Below are 27805 nucleotides of genomic sequence, written 5' to 3' on the forward strand. Positions count from 1 at the left end.
CTGAACAGGCGGGTAAGCCTGTTGCGGTTGCTCCCTCATGGGAATCCACAGGGCAGAAGGGTATTGTGTGGCCCAAAATGTCCGTGACCAAGGCTAGGCTTGGGGTCGTGAACGTTAGAGACCCTATGCTAGTCCGGGTAAGGGGTAGCACGATGCTGAAAACTAAGACTGGTATAATGGTAAATATGCTGGACAGACATGTGATTAAAAAGGACTGTCAGATAGTTCCCACCGGACGTGAGACTATGGTGACACCTAGAACCAATGGTGCCAAGTTATCTGCATTGCCTAATGAAAATGTGAAGTTATGTAACCTAGGTGATAAGGATGACACCCCTTTTCCTTTGCAGGCTGTAATGAGGAAAAAAAACTACCCCTGCTGGCTTAATTGTATATGTGGTAGAGATGTTGATTGATGGTGAAGGCCCACAGCTAAAGGAACCCCCTGTGATAAATGTACAGGAAAATGAGGCAACGCTAGAAGGGGTACCACGTGTACTAGGTACATGTACTAGGTACAGATGTGCACATGTACTAGGTACAGTCTCCACAGGGTTCTATGGTTAGTGAGCTCGGGTGCAAGATAGATGAAAGTGGTGTGACCTATAATGTGAACCAGCCACCTGAAAGAGAGCCTGAGCAAGTGCAGGTGGTTCTCACTGAGGGGGAGTCTACAGTGAGAACTGGGTCTTGTGGACCTGATCTTACAAATATGTTCATATATGATGTGATGTTTGGCTGTGATATTGTTTCGTAGGTTGTGGGATAAGGTTGACACTTCTGCAGATAGTGACGAAACTCCTGCAGAACCTGTACTTGCCCATTTAAATGAAGGTCTAAGGGAGCTACACATTGACCACCATGGGGAAAGAATACAGTGATACCTCGGTTCACGAACTTAATTCGTGAACTGACTCTGGTCGCGAACCGAATTGGTTGTGAACCGAGGCACATTTTCCCATAGGGTTCAATGTAAATCCGGTTAATCCGTGCTGACCTTTTTTGGGGGTTTTTTGAAGCACAAAAATATGAAACAAATTACAATACACATTAGTACAGTATAGTATAGCTCAATGGTTATTTTCTTCACAACCTTGCTGTCACCTTTACTACTGCTCTGCACTTTCTTTTTGCCACCATGCTTGCGCTGCACATTCTTGTCACCTGCATTTCCACTTTGCACATTGTCACTTGCATTTCCACTTTGCACATTGTCACTTGCATTTCCACTTTGCACATTGTCACCTGCATTGCTGTTCTTGTCACCTTCATTGCTGCTCCGCACTTTCTTCTTTCCACTATGCTTCTTGGGAGCCATATTGGGTGTCCAGTGAACTGTACAGTACTGTATGTGCTAAAAAGCACACCAAAAATCAAAAAATCACTTAAAATGTTTGCAGAGTACTCACAGTACTTCTTTCTGTGTCTCTTCTTCTCTCCACGGTCTTCCTACAGGAAGTCACGACCATGTGACAGCCTGGAAATAGCATTAAAAAGGCTGCGGCTCCTGTTCGTGAACCGAGGCGGAGTTCGTGAACCGGAGCATATTTTTCTGAACTTTTCTGTTCGTGAACCGAGTTGTTCGTGAACAGAAGCGTTCGTGAACCGAGGTATCACTGTATTGCCTATTTAAAACAATGGTGCTGATAAGGTGCAAATCGATTGTGCCAAGTTTTCAGAAAGGCATAAGGAAAAGGTGATGACAGGTGAAATATGTGATGATGACATGCCTTTTCCATTGCAGGATGTAGCCAGGGGAATAGCGCCCCCGGGTTGAAAACATGCGAAGGATGCAGAAGTGCAGATAAATGTTGTGAGCACTGAGTGGAGCAATCCTACTCTGGTGAACGTGCAAGAAAGGGTAGCAGTCCTAGAGGGTGTATAACATGTACCAGAGGTGGACATGCAGTCTCCAATAGTGTTTTATGGTCAATAAAGTAATGTCCGCTGTAGGGATTAACTCGGCAGTGCCCCTAGAGGTCAGCGTTAATAATGACACGAGAGACATAGGCGACGTATGTGCTGTGACCATTAGCAACTCCGAGAGGGAAGCTACCAGGTCAAGCTATTGCTAAATTCAGGCAGTCACTAGTAGCGACCAGACGACAGTTATACCTGACGTGATGAGAGCTGAATGGGGAGAGTCTGAGAGTCTGAGACCCATACCCAGGCAGGGGTAGATGACCTGACACGTCAGTACAGCTGCAATCCTGAAGATTTTTCTCTCTCCATACGGTCCCTAGATATGATAGAGAAGGGACTAGCGTCTTCGCAGAGTCACTGAAGAAGACTGCAGTAGACACAAACAAAGTGCTTAAAGCGACCCTGGGTGGAACCCCCACAGGGTGGCCAAAAGATAATGGTGGTACTCCTACATCGGCTGCAGCAGAGCCGAGTGAAGAGCATCTGGAACAGGAGGCCCTCTCCTTGGATCGATCCCTTAAAGAAGCGCTCGAGGAGCGAGATGAATGTAAGGCTGAACAAGCAACTCAGAGCAAGGATGGAAGATCTCATGAGCTCAAAAGATGATGTCGGGAAGAACGTCTATGAGTTGAAGAAGTCTAAGCCAGAGCCTGTTAAGAATGGGTCTGGAGATGGTGGCGCCGTGGTGCTGACCGAGGCAGAGAAGATGGAAGATCTTTATGCTGAGCTCGCTGATGGGGCTGATGTGAATGCAGAGGCCAAGAGACTTGTGGCAATGAGTAGCCAGGATCTGGTCATGAAAGATGTTCCCTCTGCTGTCAGTACCTTACAGAAAGCTAGCGGTCTGCTGGAGAAGAAATACCAAGAGACAGACGACCAGCATGCAGATGGTGTCTACTACTGTGAGATAAGAAAATGGATCAGCCAGCACTCACCCTGTGCACGCTGCACGGGATAGGAGCAATCTCCACTAATGGTATAGAAGAAATCCCAGCAGTCGTGTCTTGATAGTATGATTTTTTTTTGTTTTTATTGCATCAAATCAAATCGATATGTCCTACACCAAGGACGCGTTTCGGCAAGCGTGCCTTCATCAACAGGTAAGAATATATTCCAAGGATACAGGTATATATAAGGAAAAATATAAGGTACCGCCTCTCATGATGTCACGCCCACAAGGGTGGAAACTAATTAAACAATCACTTCATACAATTAACTCAGCAATATATACACTCGCCTAAAGAATTATTAGGAACACCTGTTCTATTTCTCATTAATGCAATTATCTAGTCAACCAATCACATGGCAGTTGCTTCAATGCATTTAGGGGTGTGGTCCTGGTCAAGACAATCTCCTGAACTCCAAACTGAATGTCAGAATGGGAAAGAAAGGTGATTTAAGACATTTTGAGCGGGGCATGGTTGTTGGTGCCAGACGGGCCGGTCTGAGTATTTCACAATCTGCTCAGTTACTGGGATTTTCACGCACAACCATTTCTAGGGTTTACAAAGAATGGTGTGAAAAGGGAAAAACATCCAGTATGCGGCAGTCCTGTGGGCGAAAATGCCTTGTGGATGCTAGAGGTCAGAGGAGAATGGGCCGACTGATTCAAGCTGATAGAAGAGCAACGTTGACTGAAATAACCACTCGTTACAACCGAGGTATGCAGCAAAGCAATTGTGAAGCCACAACACGCACAACCTTGAGGCGGATGGGCTACAACAGCAGAAGACCCCACCGGGTACCACTCATCTCCACTACAAATAGGAAAAAGAGGCTACAATTTGCACGAGCTAACAAAAATTGGACTGTTGAAGACTGGAAAAATGTTTCCTGGTCTGATGAGTCTCGATTTCTGTTGATTTCATTGTTTCTGACCATTTCCATCCCTTTGTGACCACCATGTACCCATCCTCTGATGGCTACTTCCAGCAGGATAATGCACCATGTCACAAAGCTCGAATCATTTTAAATTGGTTTCTTGAACATGACAATGAGTTCACTGTACTAAAATGGCTCCCACAGTCACCAGATCTCAACCCAATAGAGCATCTTTGGGATGTGGTGGAACGGGAGCTTCGTGCCCTGGATGTGCATCCCTCAAATCTCCATCAACTGCAAGATGCTATCCTATCAATATGGGCCAACATTTCTAAAGAATGCTATCAGCACCTTGTTGAATCAATGCCACGTAGAATTAAGGCAGTTCTGAAGGCAAAAGGGGGTCCAACACCGTATTAGTATGGTGTTCCTAATAATTCTTTAGGTGAGTGTATATGTATGTCTATGGATGTATTGTAAGTGGATTATACACGTGGATCTTTTTATCTTTTGTAATTATGACACAACAGATGGTTAAAAACTTTTTGGGATTGAAATGATCATGTGACAGTTTTTTTTAATGATGTGGGTGTATATATTTGATTCACTGAGTCTTTTGTATTGCTTGAGAATGGCTTAATTGTAGAGCCGAAACGTCGCCACACTATGGGTGAATGAATCTTTTGGATTTTGTTTTATCCTGCACTGAAGTGCTGCTCTTTTTTGCATATATATATATATATATATATATATATATATATATATATAGATAAAATCATACTACTGATATATATAGGAATGCATAATATGTGGGAAACTACTACTGATGTTTTCAGCCATAATATATTTACATATATTATAATATATTATATATTCTAAATATATAATAATATATGTAAATATATTATGACAAAAAAATTATATATATATATATATACAGTACAGACCAAAAGTTTGGACACACCTTCTCATTAAAAGAGTTTTCTTTATTTTCATGACTATGAAGGCATCAAAACTATGAATTAACACATGTGGAATTATATACATAACAAACAAGTGTGAAACAACTGAAAATATGTCATATTCTAGGTTCTTCAAAGTAGCCACCTTTTGCTTTGATTACTGCTTTGCACACTCTTGGCATTCTCTTGATGAGCTTCAAGAGGTAGTCCCCTGAAATGATCTTCCAACAGTCTTGAAGGAGTTCACAGAGATGCATAGCACTTGTTGGCCCTTTTGCCTTCACTCTGCGGTCCAGCTCACCCCAAACCATCTCGATTGGGTTCAGGTCCGGTGACTGTGGAGGCCAGGTCATCTGGCGCAGCACCCCATCACTCTCCTTCATGGTCAAATAGCCCTTTCTTTCAAAGTTTTCCTAATTTTTCAGCTGACTGACTGACCTTCATTTCTTAAAGTAATGATGGCGACTCGTTTTTCTTTACTTAGCAGTTTTTTTCTTGCCATAATACAAATTCTAACAGTCTATTCAGTAGGACTATCAGCTGTGTATCCACCTGACTTCTCCTCAACGCCACTGATGGTCCCAACCCCATTTATAAGGCAAGAAATCCCACTTATTAAACCTGACAGGGCACACCTGTGAAAACCATTTCAGGGGACTACCTCTTGAAGCTCATCAAGAGAATGCCAAGAGTGTGCAAAGCAGTAATCAAAGCAAAAGGTGGCTACTTTGAAGAACCTAGAATATGACATATTTTCAGTTGTTTCATACTTGTTTGTTATGTATATAATTCCACATGTGTTAATTCATAGTTTTGATGCCTTCAGTGTGAATCTACAATTTTCATAGTCCTGAAAATAAAGAAAACTCTTTGAATGAGAAGGTGTGTCCAAACTTTTGGTCTGTACTGTATATATATATATATATATATATATAAAAATATTTCTGCCAGGATTCTAACTCCCTACCTTGTACATTAGAGGCAAGGATGTTAACCACTACACTATACAGCTACATGTTAACATGCACAGAAATATAAAATAAGTCTTCTGCTGAATAGGAATTCTCACTACATCAGAAACTACTATGAGGTTTTTCTGACACCGTTTAGCATTCAGCTTTATAGCTGAGTGGATAAGGTCCTTGCCTCTAATGTACAATGTTGGAGTTTAAATCCCGGCAGAAACTTTTCGGAAATTAGATTTAAATACACCCAAGCACTAACTCCATATATGGATATAGCTATATATGGAGTCAGAGCAGGGACTCCTAAGCTGAACTAGAGTCCCGACACTCTCCCCTCTTCAAAGTAGGGGGTGCCTGGGGTTCTTCCATTGTGCTTGGGTGCTCGGTAGAACACCCGAGCATTGCAAAGTGTTCTACACAAGCACCTTGGTGCTCGATCAACACTAGCAGACAGAGCAGAGCTGGAGAGGGTTCAGAGGAGGGCAGCTAAAGTAATAACTGGAATGGGTGGACTACAGTACCCTGAAAAATTATCAAAATTAGGGTTATTCACTTTAGAAAAAAGACGACTAAGGGGCGATATAATAACTATATATATAAATATATCAGGGGTCAGTACAGAGATCTCTCCCATCATCTATTTATCTCCAGGACTGTGCTGAGGGGACATCCTCTGCGTCTGGAGGAAAGAAGGTTTGTACACAAACATAGAAGAGGATTCTTCACTGTAAGAGCAGTGAGACTATGGCCCCTTTCACACGGGCGAGTATTCCGCACAGATGCGATGCGTGAGTTGAACGCATTGCACCCGCACTGAATCATGACCCATTCATTTCTATGAGGCTGTGCACACGAGCAGTGATTTTCACGCATCACTTGTGCGTTGAGTGAAAATCGCAGCATGCTCCTCTTTGTGCGTTTTTCATGTAAAGCAGGCCCCATAGAAATGAATGGGGTTGCGTGAAAATCGCAAGCATCCGCAAACAAGTGCGGATGCGGTGCGATTTTCACGCACGGTTGCTAGGAGACGATCGGGATGGAGACCCGATCATTATTATTTTCCCTTATAACATGGTTATAAGGAAAAATAATAGCATACAGAATGCTTAGTAAAATAGGGTTGGAGGGGTTAAAAAAATAAATAAATAATTAAACTCACCTTAGTCCACTTGATCGTGCAGCCCGGCTTCTCTTCTGTCTCCTTCTTTGCTGATTGCAGGAAAAGGACCTGTGGTGACGTCACTCCGGTCATCACATGATCCATCACATGATCTTTTACACAGACAGAAGAGAAGCCGGGCTGCGCGATCAAGTGGACTAAGGTGAGTTAAATTTTTTCTGTATTCAGAATGCTATTATTTTCCCTTATAACCATGTTATAAGGGAAAATAATACAATCTACAGAACACCGATCCCAAGCCCGAACTTCTGTGAAGAAGTTCGGGTTTGGGTACCAAACATGCGCGATTTTTCTCAGGCGAGTGCAAAACGCATTACAATGTTTTGCACTCGCGCGGAAAAATCACGCATGTTCCCGCAACGCACCTACACCTTTTCCCGCAATGCCCGTGTGAAAGAGGCCTATGGAACTCTCTGCCTGAGGAGGTGGTAATAGTGAGTTCACTAAAAGAGTATAACAGGGGCCTGGATATATTTCTGGAGTGTAATAATAGTACATGTTATAGCTACTAGAGATGGGTCGTTGATCCAGGGAGTTATTCTGATTGATTGGAGTTGGGAAGGAATTTTCTCCCCCTAAAGTGAGGAAAATTGGCTACCTCACAGGCTTTTTTTGCCTTCTTCTGGAACAACTTGCAGGATAACAGGAGAACTGGATGGACAGATGTCTTTTTTCAGCCGTATAAATTATGTAAATAAAGTTAATACTACCCATTCATGGCTCAATACTGCAGAATCATCTGATTATTTGGTCAAGACATGTTTTATGCTGGGAGCCAGTAACTAATTGTTCCAATAAATAGAACCACTCTGTAGAACACAAACAAGGTACTGGAAAAAATATGACACTTCCCACTCACAGAAAAAGAACAGTTTTCTCCATAACACAATCTAATCTGGGATCTAATGAATGTGGATTATTGGTGAGACATCTTCCTTTCTACAGTCAACTTAAAGGGGATCTATCACCAGCGACCTCCCTATTAAACGGTTTGCATAGACACATACAGTAGCTGTGGTTCACCTGATTAAGACATAGTTTTTCTTTTGTTGATGTGAGGCTCTGTTCCAGAGCAGAGTTATGATACGTTTTTCTTAACATACAAATGGCCTTTGGTGCAACAAGGGCATCGTCATTGCTGTTGTTGCACCCAAGCTCTGTTCATTTCTATGGCCAGCTCCTGCCTTGCTGCTTTGATTGACATGGCCAGTAGCAAAGCAGTGACAAAAAGGCTGGCCACAGAAAGGAGCAAAGATTGAGTGCAAAATGAGCAAGATGATGACCTCATTGGACCAAAGGCTAATTTGCATATTAAGTCAAAATATCATAACTCAGGAACAGAGCCTCAGATCCACAAAAGAAAAACAAGTGAACTACAGTTATGTATATATGCAAACAGTGTGACAGGTAGGTCGCTAAATACTGATTCCCTATAATGAAACAAAAAATCACAATAATAAAAAATGGATTACCTTCAGGAACAAAGACATTCACTAAAATTGCAATCCCTGCTAAAATCAAACTAGCAGCTTGTAGAACACGACGTCCCATGTGTGTCATCACAAAATAGGAAAAAAACTTGGCTGGGATATCAACTGTTCCAAAGATAATCTGAACAATATAGATGCTCAGTCCAAATTTCTGAAGGTCCATTGCTAGACCATAATAGGCAAAGCTGGTGGAGAACCTAAGAGCAGAGAACAAGACCATTACATGTGAAAGACTGGTGGATCTTAAAGAAGTTGTGCCAAGTTCCATTCAAAAGGATAAAGTATATGTCTAAATGGTGGGCATCCACCCATGAGTCATATGTTTCCCTGTGTGAATGAAGTGGTGGTCATTGAAAAGAAACAAGCGCATGTTTGTTTGACCCCTACTCCATTCATATAGATATGGGATAAGTTTTGAAACTTTGCACAACCAAATTAAGAATCACACAATATGTATTTAAAAGTATCCAATTGATCTTCATACTTACCAAGTACAACATATACAAAAAGATATCCGACGCACCACAGGTGTTCTTATCAGATCCAACACAGAATAACTATTTCCTCGAGAAGCATTTATTTCCCTTTGCATGTCATATTTAATTGTCTAAGAGGAGGAAATGGAGTAACTGATCAAATATTACTATACAACTGTCCTTTAAGCATGGAAGGCATGAGCGGTCTGAGCAAAAAACTGGAAGGACAATTTATAGTTTCACATTAATTTCAATAAACCACTACAAGTACAATGGTAAAGTGAGCATTGAAAAAATATTCAGTGCTTAGCGCTGAAAGGGAACGTGGTCCCGTTCCACAAAAAAATTGATTTTATAACACAGCAGCATATAAGAAAAGTAAAGAAAATACATGAATTTATTTCTCCCATCCAGCTCTCAAGAATTCGATTAAAGCTGTGAGAAAATAGAGTTAATTTTTGTTATACAGTTAGAGATGAGCAAATTTCTTGAAATTCATTTAAGTTTAGATTTTTCTGATTTGATTCTAACGAATCAAAAGTTTGATTTGGGTCAGAATCCATTTTACCCACATCAAAAGGGTATCCAAGTGGCTTAAATATTGGTGTCTGGTCTTTTTTCTCTTTTGCAATTCTGTATTTTAGGCTGGGTTCACACGAGCGTGTCCGGATTAGTTCCGGATGCGTCCCGGTGTGTTGCGGCAAACCCGCGCGAGTAGGAATGCAATTGCAGTCAGTTTTGACTGCGATTGCGTTCCGATGTTCAGTTTTTATCGTGCGTGTGCAATGTGTTTTGCACGCGCGTGATAAAAAACCGACTGTGGTACCCAGACCCGAACTTCTTCACAGAAGTTCAGGTTTGGGTTCGGTGTTGTGTAGATGTTATTATTTTTCCTTATAACATGGTTATAAGGGAAAATAATAGCATTCTGAAAACAGAATGCATAGTAAGTGATCAGTTGAGGGTTAAAAAAAATAAAAAAAATTAACTCACCTTCTCCGTTTGTTCGCGTAAGTCCCGGTCTCTTCTTTACTTCTCAAAAGATGAACTATGGGCTAAAGGACCTTTGGTGACGTCAGATCACATGCTCCAATCACATGGTCCATCACCGCGGTGATGGACCCTGTGATTGGAGCATGTGATCTGACGTCACCAAAGGTCCTTTAGCCCATAGTTCATCTTTTTAAAGAACTAAAGACCGGGAGAACTACGCGAACAAGCGGACAAGGTGAGTTAATTTTTTTTATTTTTTAACCCTCAATTGATCACCTACTAAGCATTCTGTATTCAGAATGCTATTATTTTCCCTTATAACCATGTTATAAGGGAAAATAATACAGTGTATAGACAGTCACCTAGCAACCGTGCGTGAAAATCGCACCGCATCCGCACTTGCTTGCGGATGCATGCGATTTTCACGCAACCCCATTCACTTCTATGGGGACTGCGTTGCGTGAAAAACGCAGAATATAGAGCATGCTGCGATTTTCACGCAACGCATAAGTGATGCGTGAAAATCATCGTTCATCTGAACAGCCCCATTGAAATGAATGGGTCCAGATTCAGTGCGGGTGCAATGCGTTCACCTACCGCATTGCACCCGCGCGGAAATCTCGCCCGTGTGAACGCAGCCTTATTCTTTCAATATTTTTTTATCCCGCTTCCACTCATTTTAAGCTCTTTGATGCAATGACAGCAATAGCAAACAATGTCTGAGTGATACTGACATATACAGCTATGGCTATACACATGTTTCAGCATACATCAGTTTAACAGAAAAATACAGTGGCTTGTTTTGAATAAGCATTCAAAAATTATACTTTTTTGGGAGCAGCATCATTACAGTGTGGATGTGGAAAGGGTCAGCTGTGTAGTGGCAGCAATAACAGTGGAAGCAGTAGAAGCACAGCATGGATCCTAATAGATAATACAGTAGCTATGCTGCTGTGTAAAAGGGTAGTAGTAGTGGAAAGGCAGTAGATGTCTAGCTGTGTTAAGGTAATGGTAGTGGCAGTAGGGGCAGTAGTAGCAGTAGTGGTGATGGTATGGAACACTATGGCAGGCAGACAGCAGGAGTGGCATGATCGGGCTTGCAATAAATAGCCACCATCAGCAATGGCAGTTCCATTCATTGGTCTCAGCCAGAGGTGTGTTAAAATCCTTATGGATCCATGCCTCATTCATTTTGATAATTATGATGTTTCGTACACTTGAGGAGGAAAAGTTTGACTGTTTTGGTGTCACAATGTCACCTGCCACTCTGAAAACCCTCTCTGAGATGACACTGGAGGCTGGGCAAGACAGTACAGTGAGAGAAAACTAGGCAGAAAGAAAAAATGTAGGCGTGCTCAAACCCCGCCACACCGAGCACGGACCAAGCCAGGAACCATGGCGTTAGCAAAGCAAAAAGGAAGAAGGGGTCCAGCTCGATTAAAATGTTACCTTTATTTTTCAGTGCGGGTAAAAGCCAGTTACACTCCAGTTACATGTTTCGGATCAGGAACAATAGCGATCCTTGTCATGAGGAAGGATCGCTATTGTTCCTGATCCGAAACATGTAACTGGAGTGTAACTGGCTTTTACCCGCACTGAAAAATAAAGGTAACATTTTAATCGAGCTGGACCCCTTCTTCCTTTTTGCAGTGAGAGCAAACTAGGCTAGTTCTGGCCACTGTTTCAATCAGCCTGCCCTGAAGTCCATGGGATCAGGAAAAAAGGTACATGCTGGAGAAAGCATAGCTATCCAGTAATCAGTTTGATTCTAACGATACGCCTGTTGCTAGCATGCCCGAGGGCCAAGTTTATTCTGGCTTTGCCTTCCACGGCAATAATTGGTCACCATAACCAATGTCATCATCATCATCATCAGCTTCATTCTTCCCCACCACCAACTCCTCCCCCCCCTGCTTCTCCTCCTCCAGTGGTATCTCCTCATTCTCCTCCACTTCCTTCTCCATGGAACTTTGTCCACATGGGTCTTCAACAGCTACGACGCTGTGCGCTTTGTGCCACCGCCGGAGTACAGTAATACACTCTTATGATCTATACAAGTATATTACTGTACTGCGGCGGCACAAAGCGCACGGTGTCATAGCAACCAATGACGCCGTGCGCTCCTGCACTAAGCAGGATACCAGTCCGGTATCTCACGGACTATGTTCCACGGCTGTGTGAATGAAGCCTAATGCTGCTCATACAGATGCTCCAGCATACTCAAGGTGGAATTCCAATGAGTTGGAACATCGCAAATCAAGAGGTGCAATTGTAGACCATTCTGTTGCTGCAAGTCCAGAAAGGCGTTCTTATCCACAAGCATCTTCTGCAAGCCACAATACTTTTTCAAAAAAGTTTGCACCACTAAATTTATCACATGCTTCATGCAGTTAGCATGTGTTATTTTCCCCAAAGGTAGAGCAGCCACAAAGTTCCTGCCATTGTCGCTAACCACCTTGCCCAGCTGTAGTTAGGGAAACAGCCAGTAGAATATTTTCTGCTTGAAGCAGATTAGCAACTAATCTGCTGAGTGGTTTCTCTTGCGCAGACTCATCAGTAGTGTTGATCGAGCGCCAAAGTGCTCGGGTGCTCGAGTAGAACACCTCGGGAGCTCTACCGAGCACCACCCGAGCACAATGGAAATCACTGGGAGAACCCAAGCATTAAACCAGGCACCCCCTGCTCTGAAGAGGGGAGGGTGTCTGGTTCACATGAAAAGGTCAGAAATTGATGAAAACACCACTGAAATGGTTCGGGAACTGCATGGGGAGGATGTCTGGATGCATCTTGGACTCCCAGGTCGCTGCTGGGAATAATGTTGTCCGAATAGTACGCCAATTTTACAGACTGACAATAATACGCACCAAACCGAAGGTAAAATCGATTTTAGAGGAAAAATAGTTTGGAAACATTCTTTCCTGTATATTTACTTGTATATAAAGTGCAAGTGCTGGCAAAAATTACAAGGAAGAGGCACTCCGATACAACCTGTATATCACATAAAGGAGGGCCTCATTAACATTGTGGTACAATTGTTCAGGTAGTGGGACTCCTACACTAATAAAGCCTATGCACTAAGTGAAAGGGCTGCCAAAAATTACAAGGAACCAGCACTCCAATTCACCCTTTATTACACATAAAGGAGGGCATCATACACACCCTTGAAAAATTATGATTGATGGCCTGCTGGTGACCCTCAAAAACATTAGGAGCAAGGGCCTGCTGGTGACCATCTAAAACATTAAGGATGAGGGTCTGCTGCTGAGCTGACCATCTAAAACATTAGGGGTGAGGGTCTGCTGCTGAGCTGACCATCTAAAACATTAGGGGTGAGGGTCTGCTGCTGAGCTGACTATCTAAAACATTAGGGGCAAGTCCCTGCTGCTGATCTGATCATCTAAAACATTATGGGCGAGGGCCTGCTGTAGGGCTGACCATCTAAAACATTAGGGGTGAGTGCCTGCTATTGAGCTGACTATCTAAAACATTAGGGGCGAGGGCCTGCTACTGATCTGACCATGGAAAAAAATTATGGGCAAGGGCCTGCTGCTGGGCTGACCATCTAAAACATTAGGGGTGAGGGTCTGCTGCTGATCTGACCATCTAAAACATTATGGGCAAGGGCCTGCTGCAGAGCTGACCATCTAAAACATTATGGGTAAGGGCCTGCTGCTGAACTGACCATCTAAAACATTATGGGCGAGGGCCTGCTGCTGAGCTGACCATCTAAAACATTATGTGTGAGGGCCTGCTGGTGAGCTGACCATCTAAAACATTAGGAGCGAGGGCAGCCTAATAAGCATGTTGATAAGATGGAGGAGGAGGAAGACGAGAAAATGAAGATTGAACCATATAGCCTTTTTTGTGGTGGAAGGGTTGCATGGGAATACAGTGTATTCAATACACCATAAAAGCCACATTTAAAGTGCATTTATGTTCATCCTCTTTTCTCTGGTGGAGTAGAGTAGTAAGGGGAAATCCAGGCCTTGTTTATTTTGATAAGAGTCAACCGGTCAGCATTTTCAGTTGACAGTCAGATGCGCTTATCAGTTATTATGCCCCCAGCAGCACTAAATAACTGCTTTGAGAAAACGCTGGCTGCAGGGCAGGCCAGCACCTCCAAGGTGTAGAGCGCCAGTTCATGCCACGTGTTCGGCTTGGACACCCAATAATTGTAAGGCACAGAGGGATCATTGAGGACGCAGACACAGTCTGCTACGTACTCCTTCACCATCTTCCAAAATGTTTCCCTCCTTGTGACAGTAGGCCGCACATCAGGGTGAGGGTGCTGGCGGGGTGTCATGAAACCTTCCCAGGCCTTGGACCCTGCCTCTGTTGGAACTGCTGTGTGTTCCTGTCATGGCGGAGAGTGAGGGAAACCCCCCGCCGTGCGATGTTAGAGGGATATTTGGAAGCCGCTTGGTCAGAACATGAATCAGGGAGCAGGTCACCTCCTAATGCGTCCCTAAGTCTGACCCTGACTCCTAACCGTATGAGCCAACCCAGATGGTAGGAGGGCTCATACTCCGTAACTTCGGGTCCCTACTAGCCCTCAGGAAATCCCTGGACTAGGAGCAGGGTAAGACGACCTGTTCCTCCTAGACACGGACAAACAGGAGTCTCACTGGCCAAGCTGCAAGGAAAGGGGAACAAATACAGCATATGGCAATGGCAGGTAAGTGAAACCAGTACCACACCTACCTGCCACAGACACACAGCTTGGAACCCGTGCACAAGTGCTGATGTCCTACACCAACATAAATGGACACAGCACACAACATACATCACACAGGAAACCAGGAAACCATAGCTGCAAAGATGAGACACCACAAGAACATAAAGTTAACATCTTAACATATTCTTAACATCTTAACGTCTATGACCACAAGGGTGGCCCTCACTGGATAGATGGCATAAGAAGGCCAGGAGGATGACTCCAGCATACAGCATGGCTGGAGTACCCCTCTGCTTCAGGCATCCAGCAGAAGATAAATAGCCCAAGTAGCCACACCCACACAGACACACACTAGGAAGGGAGTTCAACCCTTCCAACACCAGACAAGGTAAGGTAGCCACTTAAAGGGGAAGTGCACATACAACTTAATCCCGTGCATACCAAACAAAGAAAGTGCACACATACAAACCCACGTTGCCAGAAGCAACCGTATGCATAGACAGCGGGCCGCCTAGCAACCAGCTCAGGCTGCTCCACTGCCAACAACTTCATGTTGCCAACGGCAACCACACGTGAGGCAACAAACTAACAGCCCTCACCTGTGGTTGACAACAAGAGCAGACCGCGGGCAACTGCATGCGGCTCAAGGAGTCGCGACCATGACCATGGTCGTGACAGTTCCCCTCGTCTCCCCTCCTCGGTTGCCTAAAGAACTACATACTCTGCCGCCAGCATTGTCAGCAAGAAATTTTTGGAGTGATTTTTCCACAAGGACTTTCTGGCATTGCACCATTTTGCTAGTCCTCACCACCCCAAGAATAAGAGATAAGTTCTCTTTGTAGCGGGGGTCGAGAAGGGTGAACAACCAGTAATCGGTGTTGGCGAAAATGCGTATAACGCGATATTCACGGGAAAGGCAGTATAACATAAAGTCAGCCGTGTGTGCCATAGTCCCAACAGACAGGACTTCACTGTCTTCATCAGGAGGATGACTCTCAATCTCCTCATCCTCTTCGGCCCATCCACACTGAACAGATGGAATAAACCTGCTATGAGTACTACCCACTGTAGCGGAGGCAACTGTCTCCAGCTCCTCCTCATCATCATCCAATTCGAGCTGAGAAGACGAACTGAGGGTGGTCTGGATATCACCCTGTGTACTGTCTTCTGTCATTTCCACCTCTTCCACATGCAAAGCGTCCGCCTTCATTGTGAGCAGCGAGCGTTTCAGTAGACACAGAAGTGGGATGGTTACGCTGATAATTGCGGCATCGCTGCTCACCATCTGTGTTGATTCCTCAAAGGCAGGAGGCATCCGGGCCTGCGTCTTGCACAGGGGATTGGCCAGCAAGTAACACAGGGGAAGAAGAGGCAGGGGTGTGACCCACAGACACTGATTGTGGACTCAGGCGTTCGGGCCACCTATTAGGGTGATTTGATGTCATGTGGCAGATCATGCTGGTGGTGGTGAGGTTGCTAGTGTTCACGCCCCTGCTCATTTTGGCACGGCACAGGTTGCAAATAACAATTATTTTATCGTCCGCACTTTCCTCAAAAAAGCGCCAGACTGCGGAACACCTACCCCTTGGCAAGGGAGATTGCCACAAGGGGGTGCTCCGGGAAACAGTTGCGGGCCTGTTTGGTGTGGCCCGCTTTCTCCATTTTGCCACCCCACTGCCTCTTCCAGCCTGTTTTGGTGCTGCGGATCCCTCCCCCTCTGTACTGCTGTCCTCGCTCGGCTCTCAACCTTCCCAGGATGGGTCAGTGATTTCATCGTTCGCCACCTCCTCTTCCACTTCCTCACTCTGGTCATCCTCCTGACTTGTTGACCTAACAAGAACCTCACTTATCGACAACTGTGTCTCATCCTCATCATGAACATCTTGAGACACTAATTGCGGGAGACTTATTGGCAACTGTGTCTCATCATCATCATCCACCTTGTGAAACACTAATTGCCGTTCCCCACCGTCATCTTTTTCTGACTGTGGATGCTCAAGAGTTTGGGAATCAGGGCACAGGATCTCCTTATGTCCCTCTTTAAGTGGCCTTGGCGAGAGAGCCAAATCAAGGAATGGCGCTGAAAGCAGCTCCTCTGAATATCCGAGTGTGGGATCACTTGTTTGCCAAGACTCTCCATGGTGGGAGGAAGGAGAATCAGGGTGAGGATTCTGTTGACGAGACTCTTGGCTACTGAGACTGTACTTTGTGGAAGACAGGGTGGTGCTTAACCGACTGGAAGCATTATCTGCTGCAATCCAACCGACCACCTGGTCGCACTGGTGTGACATAGAGAGTGGTGTTCTGCGCTGGGACACTAAGCTAGGTATCGTGGATGAGTGTGTTTCTTGTGCTTTGGCAGCAGGCACAGTTAGACCGCACTCAGGGCCATGGCCTCTGCGTGCACCATCAGCAGCATGGCTACTTCCCCGTCCCTTACTGCTCTCCTTGTGCATATTAAATGGTATATATGCTTGCAAGTATGTCACACGTACAGTAGCGCAAATAAATTACACTGAATGTCACTGATATTTCGGATGCGCTAACGTTATACTGGAGATATAGCGCAGGTAATGTCACGGTGGTAAGGCAGCAGCCAAACAACTGCATGCAATTTAGCGCAGGTTGCGCTGAAAATATATATTGCTGCCAGATACAACAATAGTCCTTTGGGTCTCTAACACCAACCCTGCCTAACAAAATGTTTTAATTGAATCAATGCCCTACACTATCTGTCCCTTCTACAGCACAGCTCTCCCTGACTAACACTGAGCCGAACCACGTGTCATCGGATGCTTTATAGCACCCGATGACGCGTTCCGGCCAGCCAATCACTGTAATGGCAGTAACCAACATGGCTACAGCATTACAGTGAGTGGCAGTACTCACCTGCTCATTTATTGGCTGCGTAGCAGCCAACAAACGTGCGGAGAGGAGACTCGAGCATCGCGCTCGAGCACACGCGGTATTCGGCCGAACACCGCGATGTGCCGAGCATTGCGATGCTCGAGCCGAACTGGTGTTCGGCCGAGCATACTCGATCAACACTACTCATCAGTTTTAACAATGCATTGCAACACTTCAGTTTACAAATTTGATAGGAGGGAGGAGGAGTGTAAGTAATGCTGTGACCCTGTTGGGGATATCCATTGAGGACGTGGATGAGCACCTGGTGTAGAAACCAGACTTAAGCAAATGGTGAGGTGTCAATAGGACCTGGCCTTCTTGCTGTGCTGCTCTGTTGCCACTGCTGTGCAAGACATTAACCCACTAGGCTTTAAAAAACATGTACTATCCCTGTCCAGAACAGCTGCCCTAGCTGTCCATGGTGGCATGTACTTTTCTACACAGCAACAATTGCAAGTAGCGGCCCACGTTCTCCATCATGTGAGAGTACAGGACGAGGATAGCTTTCTTGGAGAAATAATGGTGGCTAGGTGTCTTCCATTAATACTGAGTGCACGCTATTAGTTCCCCAAAGGCAGCTGAATCCACTAAGTGGTATGGCAGGAGGGAATTAAGCGTGCAAACCATCAATCTGGATGGGTGTAAATGTTTCCTGGCTACACATTTCATTATCAATAACTGACAAAGGAGCAGAGGTGTATGACGTCATCGCGTCGCCTAAGCCGTATAGCGAGGGACACAGGCTGGAAGAGGCGGCCTGCATCGCCTCACATCGCTGGAGGTAAGTATAAGTGTTTTCTTTTTTTTTTTTATATAGGTACAATACTGGGCAGGCACATGATAAGGGGGGCTACTGGGCTGGCACATGATAAGGGGGGACTACTGGGCTGAGCTGGCACATGATAAGGGGGGCTTCTGGGCTGGCACATGATAAGGGGGGACTACTGGGCTGGCACATGATAAGGGGGGCTACTGGGCTGGAACATGATAAGGGGGGACTACTAGGCTGGCACATGATAAGGGGGGCTACTGGGCTGGCACATGATAAGGGGGGACTACTGGGCTGGGCTGGCACATGATAAGGGGGGCTACTGGGCTGGCACATGATAAGGGGGGACTACTGGGCTGGCACATGATAAGGGGGGACTACTGGGCTGGCACATGATAAGGGGGACTACTGGGCTGGCACATGATAAAGGGGGACTACTGGGCTGGCACATGATAAGGGGGGACTACTGGGCTGGCACATGATAAGGGGGGCTACTGGCACATGATAAGGGGGGCTACTGGCCCATAAGGGGGGCTACTGGCACATGATAAGGGGGGCTACTGGCACATGATAAGGGGGCTACTGGCACATGATAAGGGGGCTACTGGCACATAAGGGGGACTACTGGCACATAAGGGGGCTATTGGCACATAAGGGGGGCTACTGGCACATGATATGGGGGGCTACTGGCACATGATATGGGGGGCTACTGGCACATGATATGGGGGCACTCTGGCTACTGGCACATGATATGGGGGCACTCTGGCTACTGGCACATGATATGGGGGGGGGGCTCTGGCTACTGGCACATGATATGAGGGGGCTCTGGCTACTGGCACATGATGGTGGGGGGGCTCTGGCTACTGGCACATAATTGGGGGCACTCTGGCTACTGGCACATGATATGGGGGGGCTCTGGCTACTGGCACATGATATGGGGGGGCTCTGGCTACTGGCACATGGTTGTGGGGGGGCTCTTATTACTGGCACATGATTGGGGGCATCTATGGGGGCACATCTTACTGCAGATTATTGGGGGGCACTAAAGGGGCATCTACTGAGGCTAAAAAAAAGGGGTATTTTATATGGGGGCTCTGTATAGGGGCATTTTATACTGGGACACATTATGGTGGGTACTATGGGGAAGGGGGGGAGCACTATGGGGGTCATCTACGGGGCACTGAGAAGGGGTATTTTATATTGGCACATTATGGGAACATTAGCTTAACTGGGGGCATTACAAAGGGGTATGTTTTGCATATTATAAGGAGAATTATTACTACTGGGGGGGCATTATGGTGGGCTTTATTACTCCCCATGGTATGACCCCCTAGTAGCAGCACCAGCCTCTCCCTGCTCTGCTATCTCTCTGCCCCTTCTCCAAATCCTTATTATGAAATATTTCTCATTAGGATAAAATATTCACAGCTAAGACGATATCCCGTCAGAGGGAGTGATAACCACAGGTGGTGTATATGTAATAAATGTAATCACAGGAAGCAACCTGTTTAAAACGTAGCCTTTAATCTAATATCAACATAAAATAAGGATAAAACACAACATCAGCTCCGCCGAGCCCCCCAGCCAGGGCCGTCTTTGCCGCAGGGCAAAAGGGGCAGCTGCCCCGGGCCCAGTTGCTCCTGGGGGCCCAAGGGAGCTCCGTTTCCCGACTCCCATTCACTAGTGACTGCATCACTAGATTAAAACATTCGGGGCCTGGTCCCAGGCCCCGAATGTCCTGCCTGCCTGCTAGATACAACTGTATTGCCGTACACAGAACGGCAATACAATTGAATCTAATACACTGGGTGTAGAGGTGAAGGACCTGTGGTGACATCACAGGTCATGTGATCAGCAAAACAGGCTGTGATAGGATGACCTGGATGATGTCACCATCATGTGACCAGTGCAGGATTGGACCGGAGTGAAGAGGGGAAGGAGCCTAATGCTGATGTCTGTATATGAGGACTGGAGAGGTAAGTGAAGGGACAGGGAGAGGCAGAGCAATGCTGGGATTTGTAGTTATTTAACTGGGATGTATGTTAGGGCTGAAGGGAGGGATGTTATTGACATGGAACTGTGTGCTTGAGGTGGCTGGGGGAGGGAGTGATGTTATTTACATGGGACTGTATGTTGAAAGTGGATGGTAGGGGGGAATGATGTTTATGTACATGGGACTTAATGTTTAGGCTACGTTCACACTTGCGTTTGGGGATCCGCTTGTGAGATCCGTTTCAAGGCTCTCACAAGCAGCCCCAAATGGATCAGTTTAACCCCAATGCATTCTGAATGGATGCAGATCCATTCTGAATGCATTAGTTCGGCTCCGTACAGCCCCCCATTCCATTTTGGAGGCGGACCCCAAAATGCTGCAAGCAGCGTTTTTGTGTCCACATGGCCGTGCGGAGCCAAACGGATCCGTCCTGACTTACAATGTAAGTAAATGGGGATGGATCCCTTTGCATTGACACAAAATGGTGCAATTGTAAACGGATCCGTCCCCCATTGACTTTCAATGTAAGTCAGGATGGATCCGTATTGGGACTTAGAAATTCAAATCTAATACAAACGAATCGGTCCTGAACTGATGCATTTGGTTTCTTTTCACCGCGCCAGTGACTGCTCATGCGTAATGCATGCAGACTTCTGCGGCCATTTGATGAGATCACCAAACTGGTCAGTCACAGCAAGGGCACCATCAGTGACATCGTACCTGGAACCTTCTTTCTGGAGCGTGCATTGCTTCGTGTCATTGATCAAGCCGTCGAGGAGCAGGAGCTGGAAGATCAGGAAGTCGCAATGCTGAATGAATTCCGAGGGGGGGCTACTCCATATGAGACAAGTCAGCAGGAGTCTGAAGATGAATCAGAGGAGGGTGGTGACTGGGGGGATGAGGAGGAGCAAGAAGAGCAGGCTTTGAAGGGGACTTTAAACTTTTCGGGGTTCCCTGGTGTTGTCCGTGGCTGGGGGAAGAGACCGAGGATGACATTCTCCTGGCGATGAGCAGGAGCAAGGGAGCTCCCCCGCTTCCAATTTAGTGCAAATGGGGGCCTTCATGCTCCAGTGTTTTAAGAGGGACCCCCGTATAAAAAGAATGAAGGGCAAGGACCAGTACTGGGTGGCAACTTACTTAGACCCCCGATACAAACACAAAATGGCGGACATGTTACCAGCATCACAAGGGGCTGTCAGAATGCAGCATTAACAGGCCTTTCTGCGAGAGATGCTGCATTCTGCTGTTGTAGGCGCTGGCAGAGGAATTTCCACCCACAGCGAAACAGGTGCGGGTACCAATTCTACCGCGCCTGCAAGAAGAGGGTGGTTTGAAGAGTTGTTGGCCACTTCGGATATGAGATCATTCTTCCAGCCAACCCATCGACAGCTGCCCTACGGATCCAGCCTCAGGGAATGCCTAGAGGTGTCCGACTATATCGGGTTAACGGCCGATGTGGACGCTCTGAGAAGCAAGGAACCCCTGGACTACTGGGTGTGCAGGCTTGACCTGTGGCCAAAGCTGGCACAATTTGCCATGGAACTTTTGGCTTGCCCCTCGTCGAGCGTCCTGTCCGAAAGTATGTTCAGCGCAGCAGGAGGGATCGTGACCGATAAGCGCACTCGCCTAGCTCACGACAGTGTGGACTACCTCCTATTTCAAAAAATGAATGAGGCATGGATCTCGGAGGAATTCAAGACCTGTGACGACCACGTGTAATTGAATTTCCTCATGTCAGCCCACACATATCCACCACCACTCAGAACAATAAAGTCCTTGTCTTATGTATAGTGTTGAGCGAACAGTTCGAGCATAGTTCGGGTCCGTACCGAATTTTGGGGTGTTCGTGACACGGACCCGAACCCGAACTTTTTCGTAAAAGTTCGGGTTCGGGTTCGTCGTTCGGCATGTATTTTGGCGCATTTTGAAAGGCTGCAAAGCAGCCAATCAACATGCATCATACTACTTGCCCTAAGATGCCATCGCAGCCATGCCTACTATTGGCAAGGCTGTGATTGGCCAAGTGCAGCATGTGACTCAGCCTCTTTATAAGCTTGTGCGCACGTCGGGACGTGCTCACTCCCGATGTGAATAGAACAGGGATAGACGCAGCTGATGCTAGTGCGAGAATAGGCAGGGATAATTGAATAACTGGAAGCAAATTTCTCTCCTCCACCTGTGATTCATCTGAACAACTGCAGCTGAGCTGCTTTTTTGATAGGGATTGGCTATTTTTAGAGTGGCCAGAGTGATTTTTCCATCCACATGTACCTGGGCTGACCGCCGGCCGCCATTTTGCGACTTGTAGTGCTGCAGCAGAAGCTGCCACAGTGTGCATTCCAAAGCTCCAAACAAGTCAGACATCTACACCTGGGATTCAGACCAATAGCGATTTAGCAGCACAGTCCAAGGCTATTTTTTTTAAAGGTTGTGCAGACCATTTTGTGGCACATGTTACTGGGCTGATAGGCGGCGGCCATCTTGGGACTAGTGCTGCAGCACAATCTCTCCCAACGTCCATTAATCACTTGTAATAGTGGTCTGTGCCATAGAAATCCTACATCAGGGACTTGGGTGTGCTTGTGTCACCCCTACTAATACCAGTCCACCTGTAATCCATACAGTGAAAAGCCATAAAGTATTCCAGTGAGGGAATTTTTTTTTTATTTAAAAAAGGCCAAGTTAGTTTATCTGGCGTTCAATATACTAGATACAGTTAGGCCTGCGTTTCATACATCTGGAATTAGCAAACTAATGTGCTGGGGTTGGGAAAACATATATGTACCCATACTTGAATCTGTCAAAGAAAGCGGTACTCACATATAACAGTCATTCCATCTGTAATCCATACAGTGAAAAGCCATAAAGTATTCCAGTGAGGGAATTTTTTTTTTTTTTAAAAAAGGCCAAGTTAGTTTATCTGGCGTTCAATATACTAGATACAGTTAGGCCTGCGTTTCATACATCTGGAATTAGCAAACTAATGTGCTGGGGTTGGGAAAACATATATGTACCCATACTAGAATCTGTCAAAGAAAGCGGTACTCACATATAACAGTCATTCCATCTGTAATCCATACAGTGAAAAGCCATAAAGTATTCCAGTGAGGGAATTTTTTTTTTATTTAAAAAAGGCCAAGTTAGTTTATCTGGCGTTCAATATACTAGATACAGTTAGGCCTGCGTTTCATACATCTGGAATTAGCAAACTAATGTGCTGGGGTTGGGAAAACATATATGTACCCATACTAGAATCTGTCAAAGAAAGCGGTACTCACATATAACAGTCATTCCATCTGTAATCCATACAGTGAAAAGCCATAAAGTATTCCAGTGAGGGAATCTTTTTTTTATTTAAAAAAGGCCAAGTTAGTTTATCTGGCGTTCAATATACTAGATACAGTTAGGCCTGCGTTTCATACATCTGGAATTAGCAAACTAATGTGCTGGGGTTGGGAAAACATATATGTACCCATACTAGAATCTGTCAAAGAAAGCGGTACTCACATATAACAGTCATTCCATCTGTAATCCATACAGTCAAAAGACTGAAAGTATTCCAGTGAGGGAATTTTTTTTATTTAAAAAAGGCCAAGTTAGTTTATCTGGCGTTCAATATACTAGATACAGTTAGGCCTGCGTTTCATACATCTGGAATTAGCAAACTAATGTGCTGGGGTTGGGAAAACATATATGTACCCATACTAGAATCTGTCAAAGAAAGCGGTACTCACATATAACAGTCATTCCATCTGTAATCCATACAGTCAAAAGACTGAAAGTATTCCAGTGAGGGGATTTTTTTTATTTAAAAAAGGCCAAGTTAGTTTATCTGGCGTTCAATATACTAGATACAGTTAGGCCTGCGTTTCATACATCTGGAATTAGCAAACTAATGTGCTGGGGTTGGGAAAACATATATGTACCCATACTAGAATCTGTCAAAGAAAGCGGTACTCACATATAACAGTCATTCCATCTGTAATCCATACAGTCAAAAGACTGAAAGTATTCCAGTGAGGGAATTTTTTTTATTTAAAAAAGGCCAAGTTAGTTTATCTGGCGTTCAATATACTAGATACAGTTAGGCCTGCGTTTCATACATCTGGAATTAGCAAACTAATGTGCTGGGGTTGGGAAAACATATATGTACCCATACTAGAATCTGTCAAAGAAAGCGGTACTCACATATAACAGTCATTCCATCTGTAATCCATACAGTCAAAAGACTGAAAGTATTCCAGTGAGGGGATTTTTTTTATTTAAAAAAGGCCAAGTTAGTTTATCTGGCGTTCAATATACTAGATACAGTTAGGCCTGCGTTTCATACATCTGGAATTAGCAAACTAATGTGCTGGGGTTGGGAAAACATATATGTACCCATACTAGAATCTGTCAAAGAAAGCGGTACTCACATATAACAGTCATTCCATCTGTAATCCATACAGTCAAAAGACTGAAAGTATTCCAGTGAGGGAATTTTTTTTATTTAAAAAAGGCCAAGTTAGTTTATCTGGCGTTCAATATACTAGATACAGTTAGGCCTGCGTTTCATACATCTGGAATTAGCAAACTAATGTGCTGGGGTTGGGAAAACATATATGTACCCATACTAGAATCTGTCAAAGAAAGCGGTACTCACATATAACAGTCATTCCATCTGTAATCCATACAGTGAAAAGCCATAAAGTATTCCAGTGAGGGAATTTTTTTTTTATTTAAAAAAGGCCAAGTTAGTTTATCTGGCGTTCAATATACTAGATACAGTTAGGCCTGCGTTTCATATATCTGGAATTAGCAAACTAATGTGCTGGGGTTGGGAAAACATATATGTACCCATACTAGAATCTGTCAAAGAAAGCGGTACTCACATATAACAGTCATTCCATCTGTAATCCATACAGTGAAAAGCCATAAAGTATTCCAGTGAGGGAATTTTTTTTTTATTTAAAAAAGGCCAAGTTAGTTTATCTGGCGTTCAATATACTAGATACAGTTAGGCCTGCGTTTCATACATCTGGAATTAGCAAACTAATGTGCTGGGGTTGGGAAAACATATATGTACCCATACTAGAATCTGTCAAAGAAAGCGGTACTCACATATAACAGTCATTCCATCTGTAATCCATACAGTGAAAAGACTGAAAGTATTCCAGTGAGGGGATTTTTTTTTTATTTAAAAAAGGCCAAGTTAGTTTATCTGGCGTTCAATATACTAGATACAGTTAGGCCTGCGTTTCATACATCTGGAATTAGCAAACTAATGTGCTGGGGTTGGGAAAACATATATGTACCCATACTAGAATCTGTCAAAGAAAGCGGTACTCACATATAACAGTCATTCCATCTGTAATCCATACAGTCAAAAGACTGAAAGTATTCCAGTGAGGGGATTTTTTTTATTTAAAAAAGGCCAAGTTAGTTTATCTGGCGTTCAATATACTAGATACAGTTAGGCCTGCGTTTCATACATCTGGAATTAGCAAACTAATGTGCTGGGGTTGGGAAAACATATATGTACCCATACTAGAATCTGTCAAAGAAAGCGGTACTCACATATAACAGTCATTCCATCTGTAATCCATACAGTCAAAAGACTGAAAGTATTCCAGTGAGGGAATTTTTTTTATTTAAAAAAGGCCAAGTTAGTTTATCTGGCGTTCAATATACTAGATACAGTTAGGCCTGCGTTTCATACATCTGGAATTAGCAAACTAATGTGCTGGGGTTGGGAAAACATATATGTACCCATACTAGAATCTGTCAAAGAAAGCGGTACTCACATATAACAGTCATTCCATCTGTAATCCATACAGTCAAAAGACTGAAAGTATTCCAGTGAGGGGATTTTTTTTATTTAAAAAAGGCCAAGTTAGTTTATCTGGCGTTCAATATACTAGATACAGTTAGGCCTGCGTTTCATACATCTGGAATTAGCAAACTAATGTGCTGGGGTTGGGAAAACATATATGTACCCATACTAGAATCTGTCAAAGAAAGCGGTACTCACATATAACAGTCATTCCATCTGTAATCCATACAGTGAAAAGCCATAAAGTATTCCAGTGAGGGAATTTTTTATTTATTTAAAAAAGGCCAAGTTAGTTTATCTGGCGTTCAATATACTAGATACAGTTAGGCCTGCGTTTCATACATCTGGAATTAGCAAACTAATGTGCTGGGGTTGGGAAAACATATATGTACCCATACTAGAATCTGTCAAAGAAAGCGGTACTCACATATAACAGTCATTCCATCTGTAATCCATACAGTGAAAAGCCATAAAGTATTCCAGTGAGGGAATTTTTTTTTTATTTAAAAAAGGCCAAGTTAGTTTATCTGGCGTTCAATATACTAGATACAGTTAGGCCTGCGTTTCATACATCTGGAATTAGCAAACTAATGTGCTGGGGTTGGGAAAACATATATGTACCCATACTAGAATCTGTCAAAGAAAGCGGTACTCACATATAACAGTCATTCCATCTGTAATCCATACAGTGAAAAGCCATAAAGTATTCCAGTGAGGGAATTTTTTTTTTATTTAAAAAAGGCCAAGTTAGTTTATCTGGCGTTCAATATACTAGATACAGTTAGGCCTGTGTTTCATACATCTGGAATTAGCAAACTAATGTGCTGGGGTTGGGAAAACATATATGTACCCATACTAGAATCTGTCAAAGAAAGCGGTACTCACATATAACAGTCATTCCATCTGTAATCCATACAGTCAAAAGACTGAAAGTATTCCAGTGAGGGAATTTTTTTTATTTAAAAAAGGCCAAGTTAGTTTATCTGGCGTTCAATATACTAGATACAGTTAGGCCTGCGTTTCATACATCTGGAATTAGCAAACTAATGTGCTGGGGTTGGGAAAACATATATGTACCCATACTAGAATCTGTCAAAGAAAGCGGTACTCACATATAACAGTCATTCCATCTGTAATCCATACAGTCAAAAGACTGAAAGTATTCCAGTGAGGGGATTTTTTTTATTTAAAAAAGGCCAAGTTAGTTTATCTGGCGTTCAATATACTAGATACAGTTAGGCCTGCGTTTCATACATCTGGAATTAGCAAACTAATGTGCTGGGGTTGGGAAAACATATATGTACCCATACTAGAATCTGTCAAAGAAAGCGGTACTCACATATAACAGTCATTCCATCTGTAATCCATACAGTGAAAAGCCATAAAGTATTCCAGTGAGGGAATTTTTTTTTTATTTAAAAAAGGCCAAGTTAGTTTATCTGGCGTTCAATATACTAGATACAGTTAGGCCTGCGTTTCATACATCTGGAATTAGCAAACTAATGTGCTGGGGTTGGGAAAACATATATGTACCCATACTAGAATCTGTCAAAGAAAGCGGTACTCACATATAACAGTCATTCCATCTGTAATCCATACAGTCAAAAGACTGAAAGTATTCCAGTGAGGGAATTTTTTTTATTTAAAAAAGGCCAAGTTAGTTTATCTGGCGTTCAATATACTAGATACAGTTAGGCCTGCGTTTCATACATCTGGAATTAGCAAACTAATGTGCTGGGGTTGGGAAAACATATATGTACCCATACTAGAATCTGTCAAAGAAAGCGGTACTCACATATAACAGTCATTCCATCTGTAATCCATACAGTCAAAAGACTG

General features: G+C 44.2%; 1 protein-coding gene across 1 annotated transcript in view; it reads right to left on the reverse strand.

Moving 5' to 3' along the window:
- The window catches only part of LOC120980869 (solute carrier family 22 member 6-B-like), a 127292-nt gene that overhangs the window by 21181 nt on the left and 78306 nt on the right, over positions 1-27805 (reverse strand). Inside the window, exons 6-7 of the mRNA XM_040410221.1 lie at positions 8830-8948; positions 8324-8538 (exon numbers count right to left, since the gene is read on the reverse strand). Of these exons, the coding sequence (XP_040266155.1) occupies positions 8324-8538; positions 8830-8948 (334 nt within the window). The remainder of the gene's footprint in view (positions 1-8323; positions 8539-8829; positions 8949-27805) is intronic.

Source organism: Bufo bufo, chromosome 10 (assembly GCF_905171765.1).
Source record: "Bufo bufo chromosome 10, aBufBuf1.1, whole genome shotgun sequence".
In the NCBI taxonomy this organism is placed as follows: domain Eukaryota; kingdom Metazoa; phylum Chordata; class Amphibia; order Anura; family Bufonidae; genus Bufo; species Bufo bufo.